Here is a 27,522-nt window from a genome sequence, read left to right on the forward strand (position 1 = left end):
ATACTCCATGCACTTAAGAAATGGCGACCCTACCTAATGGGAAGACACTTCAAGGTAAAAACGGATCATGATAGCCTTAAACACTTTTTAGAACAAAGATTATCCTTTGAAGAGCAACAAAAGTGGGTCACAAAGATGTTGGGTTATGACTTTGAAATCATCTACAAAATAGGGAAGCAAAATGTGGTGGCAGATGCACTCTCAAGAAAGGATGAGGATGTGGAAGCATTGTTGTGCGCCATTTCTATTATCCAATCAGATTGGATAAACGAAGCAAGGGAGAAATGGAAGAATGACGAAGAAGTGTGGGCACTTATTCGAAAGTTACAACAAGATTCTAGTACGTCTGATACATTTAGCTGGAAAAATGATTCGTTATGGTACAAAGATCGCTTATACCTCTGTAAGAATTCCCAACTAAAACAAAAGATTCTTATGGAATTGCACACTTCTCCCTTAGGAGGGCACTCAGGATTTTTAAAAACTTACCACAGGGTTAAGAAGGAATTTTTTTGGGATGGCCTTAAATCAGATATTCAAAAGTTTGTGGCGGAATGTTTGGTTTGCCAACAAAATAAAGTTGAAACAATTAAGGCACCGGATCTATTACAACCTTTATCCATTCCAAGCCAACGTTGGGAGGAGGTTTCAATGGATTTTATCACAGGTTTACCCAAGTCTGAGGGAAAGAGTGTCATCATGGTGATAGTTGACAGACATACCAAGTATGCACACTTTTGTGCATTATCACATCCATTTAAAGCTAGTACAGTTTCTACTGCATTTATGGAAACAATTCAAAAGCTACATGGAAACCCAAAGATTATTGTAAGTGACAGAGATCCCATTTTCACTGGAAATTTTTGGACAAAATTATTTTCTTGCCTTGGTACTCAATTAGCTCATAGCTCATCTTATCATCCTCAATCTGATGGGCAAACTGAGATAGTGAACAAATGTTTGGAAGGATATCTTCGTTGCTTTGTATCTGATAAACAGACACAATGGGTCAAATGGTTGCCTCTGGCTGAATGGTGGTATAACACTTCCTTCCATATAGCAACAAAAATGACCCCATTTATTGCACTTTATGGATATCAACCACCATCCATCACATCATATTTAAGAGAATATTCAAGGTTCAAGCAGTGGAACATCACAATGAACATCAACAACAAGTCCTCCAACTCTTAAAAGATAACCTCGTGTTGGCACAGAATAGAATGAAACAACAGGCAGATCAACATCGCAGCGGAAGAAGTTTTGATGTAGGTGATTGGGTGTTCCTACGGCTACAACCATATAAGCAAATGTCCCTCAAGCAAGCTAAGAAGGATAATAAATTATCACCAAAGTATTATGGTTCGTACAAGGTGTTACAAAAGATTGGTACTATGGCATACAAATTGGAGCGTCCTGCAGCTTCTTGATTGCACCCAGTTTTCCATGTTTCATGTTTAAAGAAGGTTATAGGCGACAAGCTCCCAGTTCAAACAATATTGCCAGAACTTGACGAGGAAGGAAAAATTATATTGGAACCGGAAGCAGTCACAGAAACAAGAACTCGACAGCTACGAAATCGATCAATTTCGGAGTATCTTATCAAGTGGAAGAACTTATCTGCTGAAGATTCCACATGGGAGGATGAGAATTTTATACAGAAGCATCCAGAACTACTCAAGCATTGAGGACAACACTTTTTTGAAGGAGAGGGGCATGTTGGGTCCCTGTAATACTAGTGATTACCCCATTACTATTGTAGTTGTATCCCTTACTAATATTGTTGTGCCCCTATTGTCCCCATATTGTTATTACTGTGCCCTATAGAATCCCTCTATTGTTATTTTTGTGGTTTTATATTATTATTGTTAGGTCGGCTGGGTTATATTGTACTCCTTAGACTCCTATGTATAGAAAGGAGGTTTTGTCATTTGAATCATCCAAGAATTGTTCATTTATGTAATGTAAAGGAGGTTTCCCCCTCGAAGAGGCTAAATTCTAAGGCGTTGATCTATCTATCTTTTTGTGAGCTGGTTTCATAGCATTTTCTGAGATGATTAACTCAGTAAATGCAACAAGTTATGGAAGACTCAACAAATATGTTCACATGCTTCAGATTTGGTTGAGGAAGGCTTCTTGACCAAATCAATCACTAACTCCACTAGCCCTTTGATATCTTCAACCTTGATCAACTTCTAGAGGGCCCACAAACTTTTTCCGACGATATGCCAAAAATTCCCAATCAATAACATCGCCACAACACCAAAATTGGCTGAGTAGCGTGAGGAATGCAGAGAAAAACTCATGAAATCCCTCAAACGCTCCCTTAGCATTGTCTTCTAAGCGATTGGAGCTATAACCGCTCCCTTGGGCCTGCCTCCATGCTACTGGATCCCTCCAATCGCTCCCTTGACCCATCATGCATGCGACTAGGGCTAAGGAAGGTCAAACATTAGTCAACTCAGCTCAGAAACTGCTCAAACCTCTCCCAAAGTTTGACAAGCCTTTGTAGGTCCTCTGGAAGCCACTAAACCCTCTGCAACACTCCAACAATCCACTATAGCAACTCCATCATCATGACAAGTCAAACTAGGTTGACTAGGATACCAACCAACAACCATACTATGCCACTAAGCCATCAAACTTCTCTATAACATCCCTGCCATCAATATGCAGATCCAATACCTGTCAGGCATCCTCCAACATCTGCACAACCATCACAAGCATCCACAGAGACATGTAGATCCTCTCCAATCCCAATGTATAAGATCATCAACACAGGAGACCTAATCAAGAACATGGGGGCCGAGGAGACCTAATAATCAAAGGTCCTCAACTCTAAACTCTATAGCAGCCACTAATATCTGTATGCAACAACATGATCATGAAGACCATCATCATGGGAAGGCCTCCAAGCTAGTGCAACACACCATCATCCAACCTCCAAGCTAGTACAACATACCATCATCCAACAAGTCACACCTCCATGCTAATAGACATGCCATCATATCATCATCATCATGCAAGAGCATCCAAACTATTGCAACACACCATCATCCAACCAAGGACCATCTACACCTCAACCATCATCTCCAAGCTAGTCCAAGCTAGTAGACAAGCCAAGTGTGAAAATTTGGAAGCCCAAATTTCTATTGTAGCAACTGATTATGTTTCTTCTATTTGTTAATTACTGAACAAAATTATTCACTGTTTCCTATAGTAAACACTGAAACTAATACACTGTAGCCTTCACCATTTAAATAAAATGCGGAAACAAGAAATTGAGCAAGAAAGAAATACAACACATCTACAAAATTATTTTTGGACAAATGTCCCCGGAAAAACCCAGTGTGGGAAAATCGGTGCAATAGCTGAGGGTTTTATTATTAAGCAGTAGTAATTTCTGAATATAATCTCTTGATGCCTTCCTAGCTATCTAGTACAAAGAATATCACTGACAGAGAGATAAGTGAGATTACCTCACACTATCATTGGAGATCCTCATTGATCCAACCACTGAATGGACTGCCCTTGGCTGCCTCTACGCAGTGACTGCGTCAGCCCAGCGTCACAACCTCTAGGGACAACGTCACCCCTTTTGGTGATCGATTTGTTGCCCAGGAACTTCGATTTTCACCTCTCGGTCTCACACCCCGACTTTCGATATCGATTCCCCAAGCAAATTTTCGGACCTCCTGAAGGCTCTGCGTTGCCTCTACGTCAGCCTATGCTAGCCAACTTAGCCACAACGTTGCCTCTCCCAGATCTATCTCTGCCTTCTCTGTTGAGTATTCTTGGATCAAGAGAAATCTCCAAATGGAACTATCCTTGCCCCTCACTGCAAAAGATCACCTCGAATTTCTCTCCGACAGCTGCTCGACTTCAGAAATTCGATCTTCTGATCTCTACTTGATGTGTCTTCCAAATGCCCCTCAAGCCTCCTCTTATCATCTTTCTGTTGAGAACCAACAACCCAGATTAGATCCTAATCAATGGCTCAGATCACTTTGGCTTGATCCTCATCTTCTTCTAGAAGTTTCACCCACAGTTAGATTAATACCCTTTAATTATTTTAATTTCCTAAGTTTAGACTTAGGGACCCATTAAAAATAATTAATTATTTTAATAAAACTGTCTCCAGGTGGAATTTCCCAAAACAAGTTCTGGGTATTGGAGAATGCATGTGTCTAAGCCTCCCTACAAATTTTGAAACTTAGAGCACATCTGCTGCTGCCAGAAATCTGTTGAAGTTTCTAAGTTTACTTAGTTAGAAACCCTCCATGCACTTTATCTGATTTATTCCTACCTACTTGTTATTTTCCTTAGCACGTTATTTACAATGTAAATACTGAAAATAAACACTAGTGCATGCTCAACATATTACAGATCAACAACTAAAAAGAAACAGAAACAAACACACCATATGACACCATTATTTTTGGACTAATGTCCCCGGAAAAACCCAATGTAGGAAAACAGGTGCAACTATCTGAGGGTTTTCTTATTAAACAATATCAGAGTACAATCTGGGTGCCGAAATTGGACTACCCAACAGAGAATTTCCTTAGTAGTAATACCTCCCAGTTTCTGACAAATCTCCTGGCTGAAACCCTGGATAATCCTTTCGGCAGCTCCTTAGCATCAATCTGCCCCAGAAACCCCAGTGTCAGCCTCTTTTTGGACTGCGTTAGCCCCTCTCTGCCCAGCGTTGGCCCTGCGTCACCCCGGATGGGTCTGCGTCCGCCCTCTGGCCCTCTGCGTCAGCAACGCTAGCCTCTTTGAGGCTCTGCGCAGCTCCCGGCTGCCTCTGTGTGGCCTTGCGTGTGAGCCTTGGCTGGCTCTGCGTCACTTTCCTCAGCTATTGCACTGCTCTTCTGGCACTATCGTTGCCTCTCTGTCTCTTTGTACTCAATGCCCCTCAGCTGCAACTCTCGATCACTAATTATATCTCTCTTAGCAAACCCCGCTTTAGAGAATAGAATGATTGATCACTCTAGTGTGTTCTCCAAGTGACCCTCAAGCCTCCTCTTATACTTGTCTTGTTGACATCTCAACGACCGAGATTAATTCCCTAATCAACGGCTAACATTAGATTTGGCTTGATCCATGTCTTTTGGACCATTCTAACGCACATTCATATTAATACACATTAATATTTTATTTTCCCTAAGTTTAGACATAGGGACTCCATTAAAAATATTAATTATTTTAATACCTCCTGATCTGTTTAGAATCTTCCCAAACCCTTCCTCGATATTGGAGATCTCATGTGCCCCAACCTCTCCACCAAATTTCGTGGTTAGTCACATCAGATGCTACCCCAAATCAACACTCCCTCTTAGCGAGAACTGTGCTCTAGAAATACTCCTCACCGAACTCTGATCATCTGGCATCGGTACCTGTGCTGATGCTAGGCCTTCCTGCCCAACATCCTCTGCATTGCTGCATCCTGTACTGCTTCCCATGGTTCTGCCACTGCCACTGCTGCATCTGTACGACAACTCCCTCTGCATCCGTGTTGCTGCTGGTCCTTTCTCCCAACACTGCATCCGCACTACACCTCCTCTCATCATGTTGCATCGTGTTGCCCACTGCTGCACTGCAACTCAGTTACTGAGAAGTAAGTAATTGATCTCCCAATCTGACCTCCCTGTTGGGCTAGAGACACCCACTGATGCTGAAGCTCCCTCTGCCGCTGACAAGTGCTCCCTCTCTGACCTCTGTGCTGCTGCAACAACTCCCTGCATCTCGCACCGTTGCACACCTCTTTGTGCCATCCTGCACTAGTGCAACACTCCTGTGCCTCTCGCACTGCTGCAGCCTGCTAGCCTCGCATTGTCTCGGGACTCCTGCACTGTAGCTCTCTCTACTGCTTCATCTGCATCCATCTCTACCCACTCAGCCAGTCCTGCTACTCCTCGACGGGGCTCCCGTAGCAAGGTCTAATCTAAGAGGCTGGGTACCTCAAGGATCCTGCCCCCCTCATCGCCTATAGTCCACCTGACTACATCTCGATGTCTCCCCACTTTCGCTCAAGTAACGTGTGTGCATTCATGGCACAGCCATCGTTTGTCAAAACTTCCTTCTCTGCCCGTGTTGGCGTTGCCTTAGTCTCAGAAGACTCTCCCTTACTTTTCTTCCTTGGACACTAGGTCGAATAATGATCCAACTCCTCATAGTGGAAGCACTTGATCTTGGAGAGATCCTTCTTCTTCCACCTTTCCTGCTTTTCCCCAGATGCCAGGGCCACATCTTCCTCCTCTTGCTTGACTTTGATCCCCTTGTTGCTGCTACCTATCTTTGACTGTCGTCTACTCCTGGTGAAAAGTTGTCCACATCTCGTCTCATGGTGGAAGTGTCCCTCTGCCCAGTATACTCTAGACAAACACTTCCTAGTCTTCTGAGACAACATTTAGGGTTGTCCTCACCATTAGCTCCTAATCTGGTGTCGCCCCTATAGCAGTCAACTGATCTCGGATCTCATTCAGTCCTCCGAGGAAGGTGTCAATCGATTGTCCCTTCTTCATCTAATACGACCTCATCTGATTCTCGAGCAGCATTCTTCTCTGTACAGAAGTATGCCAGTACAACTTCTTGAGAGCCTCCCACATCTCAAATGTCGTTTCCTTCTCGGCTATGTGTGGACCACACAGTGTGGTACTACATGATCCTTGACCCCGTCAAGGATAATGCTCTTGGCCCTTGCCATCGCCTCCTCGTACTTATCATTATCACTGGGGTCGACTGGGACAACGATTACCTTCAAGGCGAAGTTCTTGACACGATTCTTGCCAAGTACGGATAAGATTCTGGCCTTCCAGACTGCGAAGTTCGATGCTCTGTCTAGTCTACCCTGGTCTCTTACTCCGTGTAGTGCCATGATGCTCCTCTACTTCCCTCCTAGAAGTTCTCTGTTCGACTCCTCTGAGTCTATACTTCCCGTCTGGAAGTTCTCTTCTGGACTCCCTCTGAGTCTTGATTTCCCTCTTGGAAATCCTTCTGCCGCTTGTCGAGATGCCCTCTACTTTGATCGTATTATGCAACCGCACCACTGATCCGGGTTTCTCAGCTAGAAACCCTTGGTAGCAACTCCTATGGCCTTGTTCTGTCAGGTATTGTTATGACTACAGTACATCACCAACTCCACTCTGCAATATTCCTGCAGCCTTCTAAACCCCAATAACTACCTATCTGTGGACTGCATCAGCACCTCTCTGCGTCACCTCGATTGGGTCTACGTCAGCCTTGGGAGGCCTTGTGTCAACCCTCTGGCACTCTACGTCAGTAACGCTGGCCTCTCTGAGGCTCTGCACAACTCCCGGCTGCCTCTGCATGGCCCTGGCTAGCTTTGCGTCACACTCCTTGGCTTCTATGCCGCTAGAAACAGTTTTTGTCACCTCGGGACAGCTGTTTTCTACTACTATTGCTTCGCTCGGCTGATGTCTTTTAGTCCTCCTGTGATCTGCAATCACCCTCTGATACCATGTTGAAGTTTCTAAGTTTACTTAGAAACCTTCCATGCACTTTATCTGATTTATGCCTACCTACTTATTATTTTCCTTAACAGGTTATTTACAATGTAAACACTGAAAATAAACACTAGTGCATGCTCAACATATTACAGATCAACAACTAAAAAGAAACAGAAACAAACACACCATATGACACCATTACTTTTGGACTAATGTGCTCGGAAAAACCCAACATGGGAAAACCGGTGCAACTATCTGAGGGTTTCCTTATTAAGCAATATTAGAGTACAATCTGGGTGTTGAAACTGGACTATCCAACAGAGAATTTCCTTGGCAGTAATACCTTTCAGTTTCTAACAAATCTCCTGGCTGAAACCCCAGATAATCCTTCTGGTAGCTCCTTAGCACCAATCTGCCCCAGAAGCCCCAACGTCAGCCTCTCTTTGCACTGCGTTAGCCCCTCTCTGCCCAGCGTTGGCCATGCGTCACCCGGGATGGGTCTGCATCAGCAACGTTGACCTCTCTGAGGCTCTGCGCAGCTCCGGGCTACCTTTGCGTGGCCCTGCATGAGCCTTCGTTGGCTCTGCGTCACTTTCTCCAACTATTGCGCTGTTCTCCTAGCACTATCTCTGCCTCTATGTCTCTCTATACTCAATGCCCCTCAACTGCAACTCCCGATCACTAATTTTATCTCTCTTAGCAAACCCCGGTCTAGAGAATAGAATGACTGATCACTCTGGTGTGTTCTCCAAGTGACCCTCAAGCCTCGTCTTATACTTTTCCTGTTGACATCTCAACGGCCGAGATTAAGTCCCTAATCAACAGCTAACATTAGATTTGGCTTGATCCATGTCATTTGGACCATTCTAACACAAATTCATATTAATACACATTAATATTTTATTTTCCCTAAGTTTAGACATAGGGACTCCACTAAAAATATTAATTATTTTAATATCTCCTTATCTGTTTAGAATCTTCCCAAACCCTTTCTCGGTATTGGAGATCTCATGTGCCCCAACCTCTCCACCAAATTTCGTGGCTAGAGCACATCCGATGCTACCCCAAATCAACACTCCCTCTTAGCGAGGAATGTGTTATAGTAATGCAACCTGCTGAAGCATCACTCTGACTTTGAAACATCTCCCTTTGTGCTGCTGATCTTTGACATCGTTGCCCACCAACTACTATGCAAATGTTGCATCTGTACTGCTGCTAACCCTGCCACTGTCAACATTGCATCAGTACTGCAACTCCCTCTCAATTTTGCATCCGTGCCACTGCCATTACTGCATCTGCACTACAACCTTCTCCAACTGATGCTGCTATTGCATCAACAATGGAAAAGCATCCCAAATTAATGAACAAGTGTTCAGTATGATGCATCTCATTGTTGGAGTTTGACTTCTGCTAGTCTCTACGCCGACCCTCTGAAGCCTGTTATGCTCTTGACCTACGAGAAGATACCAGAATACCAAATATGCGAAGAAATATACCCAGAACACAGAACAATAAGAAATAACAGCATGTATTTTATTATTCAGAAAGGAAAGCAATGTTCACTTGCCTCTTCGAGGGGGCAACCTCCAATAGTGTTGGGCTCAATTACAAAATAAGACATGATGCTCCTCGAGGGGAGTCTCTATCCTTTATATAGGATTCATACATACAATACCATGGGTCAATACCATGGTTCTTATTAATACCATCTATCTAATACCATGGCCCATTTGCAACTAACTGTGGTCCCTTCTTTAAATGCGGGTCAACCACTTACAATTATTAATATGGGCTTGAATGACTCTTTACTTAACTATAACTATGACTCGGCCTTGTTACATAAATAAGGGGGTTAGGGTTGGACCTTAACATGCGCTCCCCCATAAAAATAGCCTTGTCCTCAAGGTTGAAGCTACGGAAACTGTTGAAGGACAGTGGTTGGTTCCCAAGTCGCATCTTCTGGAGAGGTGTCTTTCCACTTGACGGGGACTTCCTTGATCGTGCGGCCGCGCAGGTGCCGTTCGTGCGTGTTAAGAACCTGTTCAGGTTGGAGCCAGATTGAACCTTCTTCATCCAATTCCGGTAGACTGGTTTGAATTCAGCAATGGTTTCCAATCACTTTCTTGAGGCATGAGACATGGAAGACTAGATGGATTTTTGCCGTGGGTGGCAAAGCTAGCTTGTAGGCTACTTCTCCGATGTGCTGAAGTACTTGATATGGTCTGTATAATTTTGGAGATAATTTCTAACAACCCTTGTCTTTGAGTGATGTTTGCTTATATGGTTGCAGCCTCAAAAATACCTGATCCCCTTCTTGAAATTTGTGTTCTGAACGATGTTGATCTGCATGTTGCTTCATGCGGTTTTTAGCTTAATGGAGATTCTCTCTGAGGTGGGCCAGCATGGTTGTGCGGTTCTGTAGGAGTTGATCCACTGCTTGTACCTTCGAGCATCCCTGGATATAAGAAGTAGGTGAAGGAGGGAGTTGACCATAAACTGCTTCATATGGAGTCATTTTGGTGGTGGCATGATAGTTAGTGTTATACCACCATTCGGCTAGAGGTAACCACTGTACCCATAGATGTTGCTTTTCTGAAGTGAAACACCTAAGGTAGGACTTCAGACATTTGTTGATTGCTTCAGTTTGACCATCAGTTTGGGGATGATAGGAAGTACTAAGTTGTAGTTGGGTACCTTGTAGCCTGAAGAGTTCCTGCCAAAAGTTACTGGTGAAGATCGGGTCACGATCAGACACAATGGAAGTGGGCATGCCATGCAATTTGAAGATTTGGTCCATGAAAGATTGAGCCACCAAAGCCAGTGTAAAAGGGTGGGGTAGGGCACAAAAATGAGCATACTTAGAAAGTCTGTCCACAACCACCATGATGACTAACTTGTTGCCTAACTTCGGAAGACTCGTAATGAAATCCATAGAAACCTCCATCCAGATTGAGGCTGGGATGGGCAATGGCTATAATGTGCCTGGGGATTTGATTGTTTCTCCTTTGTGGCGCTGACATACGTCACACTCAGCTACAAAAGTAAGAATGTCTTTTTTCATGCTTGTCCAAAAGAATGAACGTCGAGTGCGAGCATAAGTCTTCTGAAAGCTTGAATGGCCTGCAGTGGGAGATGAGTGCAACTCCGCCAAAATGCGACTTTTGAGGGTGGATGTTGGTGATATCACGACTCTGTCCTTGTAGCGAAGAATCTCATCCTGCCAAGAGTAGCCCGTTGTGGAATTTGGATCCGCCTGCAATTTATTAATGAGTTGGGAGAGCAAAGGATGTGAAAGCCATTCCTTGCGAGCCTCTTCAATCCATTCTGGAATGGAAAGGGAGATTGTGAGCAGGGTGCTTTCCTCCTCAAATTGGCGTGATAAAGCATCTGCTACGACATTTTCGCGCCCTTTCTTGTAAATTATCTCATAATCATATCCCAACATTTTGGCGAGCCATTTATTTTGTTGTGGCGAGGATAGGCGTTGCTCCAAAAAATATTTAAGGCTTTGATGGTCTGTGCGGATTTGGAAACGCTGCCCCAATAAGTATGGTCGCCAGGTATCTACTGCATGCAAGATGGACATAATCTCCTTCTCATAGGTAGATTGTCCTAGATTTGTCCCACTTAGTTGTTGGCTAGTGAAGGCCAAGGGTCGACCTTCCTGCATTAAGACCGCCCCAATACCCGTACCTGAAGCATCACATTCAATCACAAAAGATTTGGTGAAGTTGGGTAGTGCTAATATGAGAGTGGAACACATGGCATGTTTGAGAGCTATAAATGCCTGTTGCGCTTCATCATTCTAGAGAAATGAATTTTTCTTGAGAAGGTGAGTGAGGGGTCTAGCAATGCGACCATAATTGTGGACAAATTTGCGATAGTAGCCTGTGAGACCCAAAAATCCTCTCAAGCTCTTCAAGGTCTTTGGTTGAGGCCAATCCTGCATTGCCTGGATCTTTTTGGGGTCCACCCTGACACCTTCACGCCCCACAATGTGGCCCAAATACTCAACTTCTTCCATGCCAAAAGAGCACTTGGACATCTTGACAAATAATTTATGCTTCCGGAGCAGTTGCAAGAGCAGATCTACATGCTGAAGATGTGTGGCCTAGGTGCGGCTGTAGATGAGGATGTCATCAAAGAAAACAAGGACAAATTTTCTGAGATATGGTTTGAGCAGGTGGTTCATGAGGCTCTGAAAAGTGGATGGGGCATTACAAAGACCAAATGGCATGACCAGGAATTCATAATGGCCTTCATGAGTTCGGAAAGCAATCTTTGGAATGTCTACTTCTTTCATGCGAATTTGGTGATAGCCCGAGCGAAGGTCGAGTTTAGTAAGGAGTTCTTTGATGATTTTTTCAATTTCATTCTTTTGGGCAAATGGATATCTATATGGGCGCACATTTGGTGGTTAGGCCCCTGGGACCAAAGTCATGCTATGATCATGTTCCCCTCTCGAGGGTGGAAGCTCATGAGGCTTGTCAAAGACCGGCAAATGGTTGTTTAAGATCTGTTGCATCTCAGGATGAATATGAAGAGAAGTGGGTTCGAAGGCCTGGATGGCATTAAATTGGGCTATAACTCCATGGTGGCCCTTTTTTAACAATTTTTCCATCCTATGCGAGCTAATGATAAAGGGAGCACCTGCCTGGAGTCTGCGGAGGGTATGTGTGTGGTTGTTCTTCTTAAAGCTCATATATAACTCCTGGAAATCCATTGTGATTGGGCCGAGTGTGCGGAGCCATTCAGCACCCAAGACAATGTCACACCCACCCATGTGTATGGCAAACATGTGGGTCTTTAGTTGATAATCCCCCATTTGAAGTTTGACATTTTCACAGCGGCCTTCACATTTCATTGTCCCCCCATCAGCAATTTGGACCTGGAAATTAGAGACTGCTCTGACAAAACAATGCACTGCTTTAGTGACTCTTTGATGGATAAAGTTATGCGTACTGCCACTATCAATCAAGACTACTACAGGGCGATGCTTAATAAAACCTTTGATTTTGAGAGTTTGGGGAGAAGAAATCCCTGCCAAAGCATGAAGCAAGATAACTGGTTCGTCAGGTGTAGCTGGGAGCGCATTGTTCGGCTGGTTTTCCTCATCTTCCTCCTTTGGTTCCTCAAATGGTGGGGCTTCCTCCGATGAATTGTGATCAGTAGCATCAATTTGAAAGAATTTGGGTTCCTTGCATTTATGCCATGGGGAGTATTTCTCATCACAGTAGTAACACAATCCTTGCTTTCTTCTTTCCGCCATTTCCACTGGTGACACCTTTTGAACTTTAAGTGTTTGGGTGGTGCTTGGAGCCTGGGTGGGGCGACCCTTGGCTATGAAATTTGGATGAGTCGACTGGGCCGCTAACGCGCGTTCTACTTCACGAGCTATCTTGCAAGCATCCAACCATGAGATTGGGTGTTGCAGTCGGACGTGGGCTTGTATGGCTTCTTTGAGACCACTGACAAAACATTCCAAGTAGAACTCATCTCGTAGACCTCCTGTGCGGAAGGCTAAGGCTTCAAAGGCTGTAATATATTCTTGCACTGTTCCTGTCTGTTAGAGCTTAGTAAGACGACCCAAAAAATTAGATTCATGGTTGAAGCGATCCGAAAGGGCTTTTGCGAATATCTGCCAAGTCACGGGCCTTCCATAGCAACGTTGATGCCACTGCCACCATTGCCATCTTTCATTGTCCAAGTACATGCTACCCACACTTAGCTGAGTCGCATCATCTCTGATGTGATTCAATGTGAAATATTGCTCCATTTGTGCTAGCCATGTGGTCGGATGAGAGCCATCAAATTTATACATGTCCAGCTTGGGTGGTCGCGGCTAGGATTTTTGGTGGTTTCCAAAGAGGTGAAGAGAATGGCTAGACTCGCCCTCACTATTTTCATTAAAAACATATGCCTCTGATTGTTCCCCCGACTTGCCCTTTGTCATTGTGTCAGCTAAGGTCTGGATCGTCTTCATTAATGCGTCCAACTTTTGTTCAAGGGTGTCGATCTTCTCATTGGCCATAGCTTGAGCTCTGGTTTGTACCATGCATCGATCCGGTGCACTTGTCGTTACTGCGAAAAAAATAAATAAAATCTGGGACCACCTGAAATTTTGATGCTAACAAGTGAATGGTACCACCTTGCTCAGCCCGTCGACCTGATTCTTATGGGCTAAGTCTCCTATAAGCGTCCCGGGAGGGTCTCAGAAAGGAGTTTTACTCCTCGCTTAGGAATACTGCAGTAGCTGAATCCCAGAAAAGTAAATTCTGCCCAATGTCCTGCGAGAATCACGCCCAGGTATAGGGGCCCACACAAATAGTCAGATCTGTCGGCTAACCCTCAACTGCAGAGTATGAGTAGGAATGTGGCAGTGATCGAACCCCTGCTGCTAGATCTGAATGGCAGATCTGATTGTGGCGACTGCTACAAAACCCAAATCGCTAGATCTGAATGGCAGATCTGATAGATTTGATTGGCGGATCTGATAGATCTGAATGGCGGATCTAAGAGATCTGAATGGCGGAACTGATTGTTGCGGCTGCGACAAAACCCCACCTGCTAGATCTAATCTGGCAAAGATGATGCGTGATCTAGAGAGAGACAAGGGAACTATGGTCTCAAGGAGTGTCAGGTGCTATAGATCGTAATATACATAAGGGTCTGACAGTAGTACTCGGCCTAATCTTCCAGGGCACTAACCAAGGAGGATCAATCGTACCCTTAGCCGTACAACCCGACTACCCTATCGTACGCGTGAGTAATCTCCCGAGTGCTGTTCTCGGTGTACTGTAGCAGCAAGATGGCCAACGGTTTATCTATGGAGAGGTTTCAAGAGAGCCTAGGGGGCTTCCGATATACCCAGAGGGTACTTGGAAGACAGTCCGTGCGCGGTTCTGTCTAATGCGCTACTACTCGAAGGGGTACCCACAGGGTTACAAGGGAGTCCAACAAGCGTGACAACCCCTTGTATTTCCTGCGTGCATGCCTCCCCAAATTTGCAGGTTTATGTGCTTAACGACAGATCCTGTGGTTTAAAGACGCCGGAACACATTTCTAGCAAATTTTTTTTTGCCAAAAATGGAGATCCCACCGGCCCTGGAAAGTGCTTTGATACCACTTGTCATGCTCTTGACCTACAAGAAGATACCAGAATACCAAATATGTGAAGAAATATACCCAAAGCATAGAACAATAAGAAATAACAGCATGTATTTTATTATTCAGAAAGGAAAGCAATGTTCACGTGCCTCTTTGAGGGGCCAACCTCCAATAGAGCTAGGCTCAATTACAAAATAAGACACGATGCTCCTCAAGGGGAGTCTCTATCCTTTATATAGGATTAATACATGCAATACCATGGGCCAATACCATGGTTCTTATTAATACCATCTATCTAATACCATGGCCCATTTGCAACTAACTGTGGTACTTTCTTTAAATGCGGGTCAACCACTTACAATTATTAATATGACCTTCATTGACTCTTTACTTAACTATAACTATGACTCGACCCTATTACATAAATAAGGGGGTTAGGGTTGGACCCTAACAAAGCCTCTGCATTGGTGTTGGTCTCTACTCTGTGCCAACTGCACTGCTGTCAACTCTGCTTAGTTTCTGACACTCCTAGCCACTACAATTTTCACTTTGGCACTCCTCTGCACCAACAACACTGGTCCATCCTGCTACTTCTGATCTGGGCTCACGTAGCAAGGAATTGATTCGAGAGGTGGGCTCCTCAAGGATCCTGCCCATCTGCAGTCCTTTCGAACTACAACTCTAGATCAGCCTACCTCCCTCCTGGAGGCATCTCGGCTGTCATGGCAAACTCCTCCTCCTCGATCTTTGCGAGTGCAGCCTTTGGATCACGCTTCTCATCTTTGTTCTTCTTCTTGAGAGGGGACTGTGTTGTGTAGTGACCAAGTGCACCACACCTGAAGCATTTAATCTTCGAGATGTCCTTCTTCCACCTCCGTTGCTCCTCCTCCTTGGGCTTCGATCAACTGCTGCTTCTTCCGTCAAGTTTACACTTGACCAAGTCTCTCCTCAGTTCTTCTTGCTTAAGAGTTACCCACATTCCTTCCCAATCTAGCAAGTTCTCCCTGCCCAGGATGCTCTGGACAAATACCTGCTACTCCTCTGAAGTTGAGTTGAGGGCCAGTCTTACCATCTCGGAAGACTGAGGTGTAGACCCCACAATTGCTAGCTCATCTCGGGTCTCCTGGAGCTTTGCAAGGAACAAATCAATGTGTTCCCCCTTCGGCATCTGCGTGGATCTCATCTTCTGCTCTAAGTACATCTTCTCCTGCTCAGAAGATCCTTGATACAGCATGGACAAGGCATCCCACATGTCCTTGGCAGTCCCTCTGCAAGCGATGTGATAGACCACATGATCCCTCATTCCGTCAAGGATCATTCTCTGTCTTTGCCATCTCTCCCTTGTACTTTTGAGTTGATCTGGATCCGCGAGCACAACTACCACACTGTCAACGTAGGTATTCAGAAAATGTTCATCCAGAAGGCATGACATCTTTGCCTTCCAGATCACATAGTTGGATGCACCATCCAACCAATCCTGATCTCTCAACCCATTGGTTGCCATTTTTGCCACTCAAAAAAATCGAATGACCTCCTCTCTCCTGCTGCTGCTCAGCAAATGAGAAATCGAATTCCCTGGCTAGGAATTCTCTGAGGAAGAAATTCCCTCAAGTGTCTCTTCTTTCTTATGACGTCTTTTTGCCCAATAACTGCCTGTAGAAAACTGCGTCACACCAGGAACCCCTCTTCGCTGAAGCTTTTGTTGTGCTGCTCCCTCTGCCGCTGACAAATCTCAATATGGAAATCCTACCTCTTTGTCGACTCACTCAGAGAGAGATTTACCATGAAAATCTTGCCCTCCTGGCTTGAACTGCACACTCCCTCTAGGGATTCGATTTGTTGTGTATGCAACACTTTGACTTCTCTTCTTCCTTCAGCGTTGGGCTCTTCCGACACTGCTCTCTTGTTTCACCTATAGCTCCAATACCATGTAGAAAATCTGGAAGCCCAAATTTCTACTGCAGCAATTGATTATGTTTCTTCTATTTTTTAATTACTGAACAAAATTATTTACTGTTTCCTACGGTAAACATTGAAACTAATACACTGCAGCCTTCACCATATCTATTGCGAATATTTTCAAGTAATTGTTAAAGTGCTTTGTCGTGGAATTATAATAGATCACATATCTTTGTTTCCTAAGCTGAGTATTTGTGAACATCTGTTGACATTGATATTAAATTGCAAAGAAGTTTTTGTTCTCTTTGAGCTATAATTGTATCAGAAAGATTTGAAATAAGCTTGTGGTTTAATTGTAATATTTTCAGGAGTTTACTTTTAAGTCTTCATCCATAAAGCGAACATTTAATTTTGGTGATTGAGGGCTTCTGCGACACAAGTGTTTTCTAATCCTCGAGTCTAACTTCATCTCATCTTCTGGTGCATTTGCATATAAGTTAGCTTTGCATAATAAAATTTACTTCCAAGCATAAGCTTGGTCGATAGAGACATAGATATCCATCCATCTTTGCTTGAGAAGGCTGCTTTTAATAGTACTTAAAATGGTGACCTTGCAGTCGTCAAAGCCACAACTCTTTGCAGCGCCGGAGGTACCGGATATGTTAGATTTTCAGGAGAGGTATCATTAATCACACCTTAGTGTGGTTCACCTTATCTTCTCTCTGCCAATTACTACGAAATCAGGCTCAACACAGAAAGGATTGAAGGATTCACATTTAAATAGGCATTTAACTAAAATTAACCAAGATTCTTGCATCTCACATTAGTTTTAGGATCTGCATTTCATATAAGATAGTCATTCATTTAAGCAGCAGTTGCTAATCGATTACTTGGTCTTAATTTCCCTAGCAAGATTGTTGACTCCATAAGGCACTGATATCAAACGTTTAAAATCTAATCAAATCATATAAGTCTTGCTAAATCTTAATCAAGTACTTGATCGCTTCACTATGTCTCCCGAACTGGTTGGTTCCCAACTTGTTCTTCTTCATTCCATTTTTCCATAGGGTCTACCACACTTAGCCTGTTGTAGGGAGACAATTTAAACAGAGAGATTGGGGATCAGGGTGACAGCCCTCGATCTAAGGTGTTGTCGTGGTGCCTAGACATTCTGTGCGACAACACCCCCCATTTAAGGTGAGGGAACAAAAATACAATGAAAACCCTTCCTTCTTCCAAGTCACCCAATAATCCATCCCCAATATGCCCAAGGAAGAAACAAGCATAAACACCCAATTGTGCAATGAAAAACATACCTTTAGGATTGAATTTCCAACCTTCAAACATATGCTCTTGACAGATGGGCGAGAGGACATATGACTGGCTTAGGGAGCGGAGATCAAATGGCACAATATATCGGCTACTCTAGTGGCTATCAGGGGTTGCTGGCTGCTAGCTGAAGAGATATCTAGGAGAAAAATTCTCCTATGGGGTCACCCACTTTGGTGGGTAACAAAACCACTTTGTTGGATCCTTTCGATGCCCAAAATATTGTGAGGTGAAGAAATTTTATTGGGTCATTTGAAGCTACAACGCAACCACTGAAAATTGTTGTAATATATTTCCTAGTTTATTCATTAAATAGCGTTTTGTTTCCACTTGTCTATTATCAATTTAGGCTATTTTGTTATTGCTATAATTGTTCTGCTATAAACCCTAGTTTATAACAACAATTTGTAATTTAAAAATAACATGTGCTTGGGAACCTATTTGAGCCTCTCCGATGTTGATTTTCTAGTACTAATTAGACAAGCACTATTTTCTGTAACTGATAATTACTTTTAATGATATATGATATTACTTTAACACACTCCAAAACATCATTAAGTACTTATATTCAGAAAATTCAACTGGTCAAACATTGACTGTGTCATAAATTCGACTCCTTAGAAACTTTGGCCTATTCCTCAGATTACTTCCCACATGTGAGAGAGAGAGAGAGAAAAACTTGAGTGATGAGTGTGTGAGTAAATGAGAAGTTCAAGTGTCTTTTTATAGTGATATTAGAGTGCCCAAGAGGCACATCTCTTTGCAAATTAAATTTAAAATTAAATTAAATTTTCTTTCGTCTAATATAAATTTTTTTTTTCTTTCTTTTAACTTCTGTAGATAATTTTTCTCTTTTAATTTCAGTAGTTAATTTTTCTTTCTTTTAACTTGTGTAGCTGGGGAATAGCTACACAAAAAATCAACATCCAAGACTTACTACGCCTTCTAGATTCAGCCATAGAGTCCTTTGAACTCGTTGTCTTGGAATTACATCTTATCTTACCCAAAACCCTAACTATAGAACATTTACCCTTGGGTGTAGTTTCTAATAGAACTCTTGGGGGGTATTTATTCTGAGAGCACGTGGGCTATGTAATCCCTTAGCCTCCCTTGTGGGGATAATATCCAACCACAAAGAAGCAGGGAACAGTTGTTAAGGTGGCAATGCTGACTGATCCTATTGTTGTTTATAATCTACAGCGTTTAAGAAGCTCTGCATTAAGGTGCTAGATTTTGCAGTAACAGGTATTTTTACAACATAGTTCGCTGAATTACCTTATGGTTTGGGTTGGGATCTCCATCCTCATTAACGAACCTCAATATACAACTAGTCTTTCTAATGAAAAGTTGTTCTAAAGGTTCAAAATAAAGAATTTTTAGGAAAAAGATTTCTTCATATCCTCTATAACATATTATATTCTAAAAGCTTCAGCTTCTTCTCTTTTACCTCTTAGTAAGAAATACAAAGTTCAAGCAGTTCTGCAGAATTGCTATATCATTGAACTATGGAGCAAACAGTAGATATCTACACTCCCTGGAAAGTTATGATGCAGACCATTGAGAATCTTCTGTCAAAAATCCTGCTATAGAGTGAAGCTGCTAGGTTGCAATTCAGGTCACACTGTCTGATCACAGGATGGAAAAGTTCATCACAAAAGTGAGCATTTTCTAATAGAGTATTAGGTCCTGAACACTGGTAAACGGACTAAAATTATGTTTCTAGGCAAAACCTTACAGTGACCTAAGTATCTGCAACATGTAATACCATAAAGAAAAGGTCCATTTGAACATTAATATTATCAATTCGTAGCTAAGGATGGAAGCAACCAGATGGGATAATGTACATTTTTATCATATAGATGGAGAGATGAAGGAAAACTGACTTATTTTTACATAAATTTGCTATAGAACAAGGACATGAGAAAATTTTGTGCCAAAAGTTAAAACCATAGATGAATTATAAATCAACCAGTGCGGTAAAAATCATTCTATAGCTCTTCCTCTTCTTGTCGTTCAAATTGGTTCATTGACCACATAAGTTACCCACCTACTGTATCAACCACATAAAAGTCAGTGCTTGGAAAAATTTGTTCATCATTGGATCGTCTTGCAACCTCCATTCCTTGTCTTTGCAGACCCTGGAGCACATTGAAATTGCCAAAACAAATCAGTTCTAAAAAGCAACTCGATCATTTAGATTTGCAAGTATTGTTTCGTAACTTATTTGGCACTGTTGTCCTTGTTTATAATCTTTAAAACAACGATTTGATCTAATAAAGTAAAAGTAAGCCCAGCACAAGATTGATTATGATAGCCATGTTTGTCTCAAAGCTCAGGATTTCCACTATAATCAACCATTTATTTTTAACAGAGGTGTTAACACTAGGTTTGACCTTATAAATCCATATGTTGATCTACAATACATATCCATGGATATCATTCTCAGTGAGCTCATTGTTACAGAGTTCACTATTCAGCATCGATGGTTTGTGAGTACATTACAAGGTCAATTGGTTGGTGGGTCCATTGATGTAACATCAATTGTCTATTGAGTGCCTTTCAGACTTTGCACATGGTCTTGTGTCTTTACTATTCAGGAATAGATGGTTGGACAAGTTATTTTCACATAGGCACATGAACAGGATATATCAGAGGTACATATGGATAGGTGATTCAGCGAAGTAGATGCACCAAACTTAAAAATTTGGTGCTGTATCCAAATTCAATTTAGGAGGTCGAAGACCCCCAGAGGATATGATCAGGGTGAGTTTAGGAGACATATTTTGCATGCTTTGATAATAACTTTGGACACCCTTTGGGGAAATATGCCCGCAGTTTTGTTTTTAGGAAGATATGAGAAGTTGCTCTTTTTCATTTCTATTTTTAGAAGCTTTTGGAGAGTGGTCCGATTGCAGATCTGATTTCATATTTGAGGACAGTTCAATGATTTCACTACAGTGTGAACTTTGTCAAATTCCTGGGACATGCTATTTTTAGTAGGTCACTGAACATTCCAGGACCCAATATGCAATACAACATCAGTGCCCGACTTCATGCCATTCTGAGAACTTTGAATTTTTAGATACCGGTTACTTTTGGCATTGTCTATGTTACCCATTCTGATGTACGAGTATGATTTCGTATATTGTCCCCTATAAATTAATTGCCCAAGGGACAAAACACCCTATCAATCCCCGTAGGCTAGTCTTTCATAACGGGAAAAACCTCAACTTAGATAATGACAACGACATGTGGCACATCATACAAGTTCGCTCTACTAAACCAGTCTATAATCAGGTCATCGTGGGAGAAAGGGCATAACTCTTTCTTGGAGAATCCAATGTCGATCAGACTTGTGGGGTTGGAAAGAGGACTCAGAGGACTATCACAGGCTGAAATTTTAGAACTTAGAGATCCGGAATTACAGAGTTACAGTGGTTTAAATATCAAGCTCCTAAAAGCAAGAAAAATAATGTCTCGAATCAAGAAAAAAGAAACACCTAGTAAGCAAAATTGGATGGATGATTTGAAAAATGCGATCGAAGCTAAGGTAAATATCTCTATCTATGCCATGGAAGCTAATATCGATGGTATAGAAGCAGATTTGAAGAAAGACATGGAAGGTTTGAAGGAAGGTGGGACAAAGTTGCTACAAGAAAGGCTTCCTAATGACGAAAAGGTAGTAAAGGAAACTCATGATGAGAACAAAAGAAATGTTAATCATGATTTCATAGAATCTAACGTTGGATTGAAGACCCACCATATTCCAAAGATAGATATGAGGAAGTTTGATGGCAAGGATCCGATAACTTGGATACTACAGATGGAGCAATATTTTGATCTACATGATGTGCAACCACCACAAAAGGTACGTATTGCATCTTTATATTTAGAACCAAATTAGTTTGTATGGTATAGAGGGATTTGTTCTTGTAAACCACTTGTCACCTGGTCAATTTTCACAGAGGAAATGATAGCACATTATGAGGATACAAAGGGCAACACCTTCTTTAGCCAATTGATAAATTTCAAACAAAAGGGTTCAATGGTGGAGCACATTGAGGACTTCCAAAAAGTGAATATAAGCGTAAAAGATATTCCAAAGAAGCATAGGATTGATGTGTTCATATGGACATTAAAGGATAACATCCAACATGAGGTTCATTGGAGAAGGCATTTAGGTTGTCAAGAAAATTTGAAAGCAAAATTATGGCAACAAGGAAACCTACCACTCACAACTATAAAGATGGAAGTGTTGTTGTCCCTAGCTTTCCACAACCTACAAGGTTGACACCACAACAATTGGAAGAAAAAATAGCAAAAGGGCTTTGTCACAATTGTGATAGCAAATGCACTAAAGGTCATAAGTATGTTGAGAAGAAATTATTTTACATAGATTGTGAAGAGGAGGAAGAAAAGGAACAGGAAACGTCAAAAGAAGAGGATATACACCAGGAACAAACCCTAGGGACAGAAGAAATGAATCTAACCATATCTTATAATGCATTGACAGGAATTACCACTCCTCAAACTCTCAAGATAGAAGGACATATCAAGAAGAAAAAGGTAATAGTGTTGATTGATTCAGGTAGTACCCATAATTTTATTCATTGTAAGATAGCCAAGGAATTGAATTGCTTCCTATATCCAACACTAGAGTGTCAAGTAATGATTGCAAATGGAGGAACAATAAATTGCTCTGAAAAGTTCCATAATATCAAGCTATCCATGGGAGAATATGTCTTGGATAGTCCAATGATTTCCATTCCAATGGGTGGTGCTGATGTTGTATTAGGAGTCCAATGGTTACAGTCTTTGGGGATGATAGCTTTCAATTTTCAAGAACTTTTCTTGATTTTTTTTTGGGAAGTAAAGAAAGTTGAATTAAGGGGTATCGCAGAGAAACTAGGAAAGATAATCATCTCTAATGGCATGGCAAAGCTTCTAAATAAAGAACATCGGGGAGTAATTTCACAATTACGTTCACTAGAGGCTCAAACAACAAAATCATTTATTTCTACAGATCTCCAAAAAGTCTTGGACAATCATTCTAAGGTTCAAGTAGTGGAAGATCACATCGAACATCAACAACAAGTTCTCCAACTCTTAAAGGATAACCTCACTTTGGCGCATAATCAAATGAAACAACAGGCATATCAACATCACAGCAAAAGAAGTTTTGATCTAGGCGAATGGGTATTTTTACAGCTACAACCATACAAACAAATGTCCCTCAAGCAAGCTAAGAAGGATAACAAATTATCACCAAAGTACTATGGTCCTTACAAGGTGTTGCAAAATATTGGTACTATGGAATACAAATTGGAGCTTCTTGCATCTTCTCGAGTGCACCCAGTTCTCCATATTTCATGCTTAAAGAAGGTTATAGGTGACAAGCTCCTAGTTCAAACGATATTGTCGGAACTTGACAAGGAAGGAAAAATCATATTGGAACTTGAAGCAGTCACGGAAACGAGAACCTAATAGCTATGAAATCAATCAATTTCAGAGTATCTCATCAAGTGGAAGAACTTATCCTTTGAAGATTCCACATGGGAGGATGATAATTTTATACAAAAGCATCCAAAACTACTCAAGCGTTGAGGACAACACCTTTTTGGAGGAGGGGCATGTTAGGTCCCTATACTTATTACTACTAGTGTAGCCCCTTATTGTTATTAGTGCAACCCCCTTATTGTATTGTTGTGCCCATGTAGTTCCCATATTGTTATTATTGTGCCCCATAGAAGCCCATTATTGTTATTGTTCTGCCCTTACAATATTATTGTTATGTCGTCTTTAGTTGTATTGTGACCCCTTAGACTCCTATATATAAAAAGGAGGTTTTTGTCATTTGTATCATCGAAGAATTGTTCATTTTTGTAATGTAAAGGAGGTTGCCCCCTCGAAGAGACTTATTTTAAGTCATTGATCTATCTCTTCTTAATAGGTGATTGAACATTCCAAAACCCAATATGCAATACAACATCAGTGCCCGGCTTCAGGCCATTCCGAGCGCTTTGAATTTTTAGAGACTGGTTACTTTTGGCATTGTCTATGTTACCCGTTCTGATATACGAGTATGATTTCGTATAATTTACCCTATAAATTAATTGCCCAAGGGACGAAGCACCCTATCAATCCCTGTAGGCTAGCCTTTGCAAAAGGGAAAAATCTCAAATTACCCAATGACACGTGGCAATATGTGGTAAGTTTTGGGGCAGCTAGGGCATAAAAGCCCAAAGTTGGGTGTTGTCACAAACAATGTAGCACCACCTGCATAAGACTTGTGAGTACCCGCGGGTCTTGGCGAGTTCTATAGCAAGTCGGGTCACTCGCATAGAATCCGCGCTTAAGACCCAGACTCAACGAGTATTTCATTAAACCCGTCTACCCATATAAGACTCACGGGTTTGGCATAAGACTCACATCAGACCCTTATAATACCCGTCGACCCTCAGAAGGCAATTTTTTTTATTTTTCTTTTCTTTTTTGGAAATGAGGTGGAGGGAAAGGGAAATTGGAGGCAAGAAAATACTTTATAAGCACCTCTCTCCCTTCCATTTGTCATTCACTTGTCATTTGAGTGTTTGGCTCATTTCTATGAGGGTTGGGTGACTCCATTGCATAGTGAAGGAGATCTTGGAGGAGGCTAAAGGAGGCCTCATCAAACTAGACCCAACTTTAGGTAGGCTTCATGGACCTTGTTTGAATGTTTTCCATGTAAATTTTTTTAAAAATTTTGTATTCAATTTAATTTTACTTTTTTTCATTTTTTTTTTTTAATTTGCAGATTTTTTTGGGCCTGTGGTTGAGTTTCTTAGCTACACACTGATCGTGTGTGGCTAAGAAACTCAGCCACAAGGCCTGCAGGTTGAGGAGGCAGTCCTCAGCCCGCAGGCCCTGTGGCTGAGTTTCTCGGCCACATAGGGCCACTGTGTGGTTGAGAAACTCAGCCATAGGGCCCAAAAATAATTGTAAATTAAAAGAAAAATTAAAACAAAAAATTTATCAATTAAATTTTAATTTTTTTTTTCTTCCAGATTCTGTCATCATGCCACCAAAGGGTTCTAGAAAGTCTCGTGATCCGGCATGGGCACATGGTCCACGAATCATTGCCAGCAATGACCACCATGTCAAGTGCAATTATTGCAATGCCACAATGCATGCAGGCATAAATAGGCTAAAATACCACCTAACTAGAATTACCGGGAATGGTGTGGGATGTTGTCAAAATTGCCCTGATGAAGTCACTACTGAAATGACAGCTACTTTGGAAGCCATTAAAGAAGAAAGTTCCAAGAGGGAAAAAAGGAAGGATGTGATTGTTGGGATAGGTAGATCTTCATCTCATAGTCAAACACAGATTCAAAGTCCAAGTATTGGTAACTCCTCTTCAAGTGTTGTGGCAAATAGAAGTATAACCTCTTCTTTCTTTAGTCCTCGTACAACTCCAGGATCTCAACCAACCTTAGATAGTTTTAATGAAAAGAAGAGGAAGGAGCCAGATATGGTAGTGAGGAGGTTTTGATAACATAAGAGTCTTTCATTCAACTATGCAAAGTCTTATTTTTATCAGCCCATGGTGGATGCCATTGCAAGTGCTGGCCCTGGATACAAAGCCCCATCTTATAATGCACTTAGGGGGAAAGAGCTAGATGAGGAGCTTGAGTGTGTCAAGGAACAATTGGAGAGCAATAAAAGCTCAAGGAAATTTACAAGTTGTACAATTATGTTTGGTGGGTGGACAGATCAGAGGGTAGAACAATAATAAATTTTGTTGTAGCTTGCTCTAAAGGAACCATGTTCCTAAAATCCATTGATGCTTCTGCACATGTAAAAGATGCACATTTGATTTTTACATTGTTGGCTGATGTGGTGGAGGAAGTTGGGGTTGCAAATGTTGTCAAACCAATCATGGGCAATGCAGCGAATTATATGGCCGTTGGAAGGTTTCTTTGTGCCAAATATCCCACCTTTTTTTGGTCTCCATGCGCTGCCCATTGCATAGACTTGATACTAGAAGACATTGAGAATTGTAGTGGGTGCAAGATGTTGTGCAAGAATGCAAGCAAATTACCAAGTATATTTATAATCATGCTTGGGTGTTGAACCTTATGAGGGAATTCACATAGGGTGACTTAGTCTCCCAACTGTGACACAGTTTGCTACAAACTTTCTTTCCCTCCAAAGCCTTTTGTATGAGTACCAAGCTTTGAGAAGAATGTTTTGTAGCCAACAATGGGTATTTTGGAAAGATAGCACAAATCCAGAAGCATTGTCTGTGAAAGCATCTGTCTTTGGTGATAGTTTGTGGGGCAAAGTTACTGAGATTGTCAGCTTCACTAAGCCCCTTGTGAAAGTCTTGACATTGATGGATGGAGATAAACCTGCAATGGGATATATTTATGAGGGCATGGACAGGGCCAAAGAGGCCAACAAGACTTTCTATAAGGGAAATGAATATAAATATCTCCCTATATGGCAAATTATTGATTCCAGGTGGGACAGGCAACTACATTCACCATTGCATATAGCAGGAACATATCTCAATCCGAGCTTATTCTATAATGAGGGGTCTAACATTCAAAGAGATCCTGAGGTGATGAGAGGTGTCATGATATGCATTGAGAAGATGTTCCCGAATCAAGATATTCAAGACAAAATCAACATAAAACGAGATATGTACAAGGAAGCATCTGGCATGTTTGGATTTAGCTCAAGCCAACGTCTCAAGGACAAGAAAATGCCTTGTAAGTGCAAATTGTTAAAACTTAACTTGTAATTTTGTTAGTTCTCTTTTATATGTTTGGCATTGCAAACTGATGATATTTGTTGTTATTTTTTTACAGCTCATGGGTGGATAGATTGTGGCACTGAGGCACCACAATTACAAGAATTCACCATCAGAGTTCTGAGAAAACCCTGCAGTGCTCCTTCTTGTGAGCGCAATTGGTCAGTCTTTGAGCACATCTACAGCAAAAAGAGAAACAGGTTGGAGCATGAGAGGTTGGAGAAGTTGGTTTTAATCTACTACAACCTTCGAATGTTCACAAATACACCTGCCTCACAGTTGCTTTAGCCTTCCAATGTTAGCACTAGCTCCACGAGGGCTTATTGTAGGTGTAGTCGTCCATAAGTGATGAGACTCAAGATTGTTATGAGACAATCATTTATCATTTATGACATATGTATTTGAATTTTGAACTTGCTGACATTTTTTATTTTAATTATGGAATCATGATTCCTTTTCTTATTCAGTATCTGAATGTTTTGCTTACAAAAATCGAATATGTTATGTTGTACTTTTATAGATATGAGACAATGTTATGAATTATTGCATTTTTTGTGGTTTCCATAACTTATAAGGATTGGAATTGTCATTAGTTTCTTTTTTCTTTTTTGTGCTTAAAATTTACTGTATTTTAAGTTTTTTTTGTATTTTGATGAGTCTTATATAGGTCGTTCTCGAGTCTTATACGAGTCAATAGCCAGACAAGTCTTATACGAGTACAAGTCGTGCAACATTGGCTTTTACAACCTATGACAAGAGAAAGAAAGGTAATAAAAAGAAATTTTCTTTCAAATCAAATAAAGTCAAATAAAGAGAATCTAGACATTTTGAAAGTTAGATGTTTTAATTGCCAAAAGCATGGTCATTGTGCTCGTGACCATAAAAAAAGAAGAGGAGCGTCTAGATTCAAAAACAAATCTG

General features: G+C 41.6%; 1 protein-coding gene across 3 annotated transcripts in view; it reads right to left on the reverse strand.

Annotated features, from left to right (window-relative positions):
* The window catches only part of KDTA (KDO transferase A), a 414,892-nt gene that overhangs the window by 9,821 nt on the left and 377,549 nt on the right, over positions 1-27,522 (reverse strand). For 2 of the 3 annotated variants that reach the window (XM_089383917.1, XM_089383919.1), the window contains exon 9: positions 19,855-19,945. The exons of the other annotated variant lie outside the window; for it this stretch is intronic. In XM_089383917.1, the coding sequence (XP_089240043.1) occupies positions 19,855-19,945 (91 nt within the window). The remainder of the gene's footprint in view (positions 1-19,854; positions 19,946-27,522) is intronic. 3 annotated transcript variants of the gene reach the window in all.

Source organism: Pinus tabuliformis, chromosome Q (genome assembly GCF_031772625.1).
Source record: "Pinus tabuliformis cultivar Carrire ecotype Pingquan chromosome Q, CPIR1, whole genome shotgun sequence".
Classification (NCBI taxonomy): Eukaryota; Viridiplantae; Streptophyta; class Pinopsida; order Pinales; family Pinaceae; genus Pinus; species Pinus tabuliformis.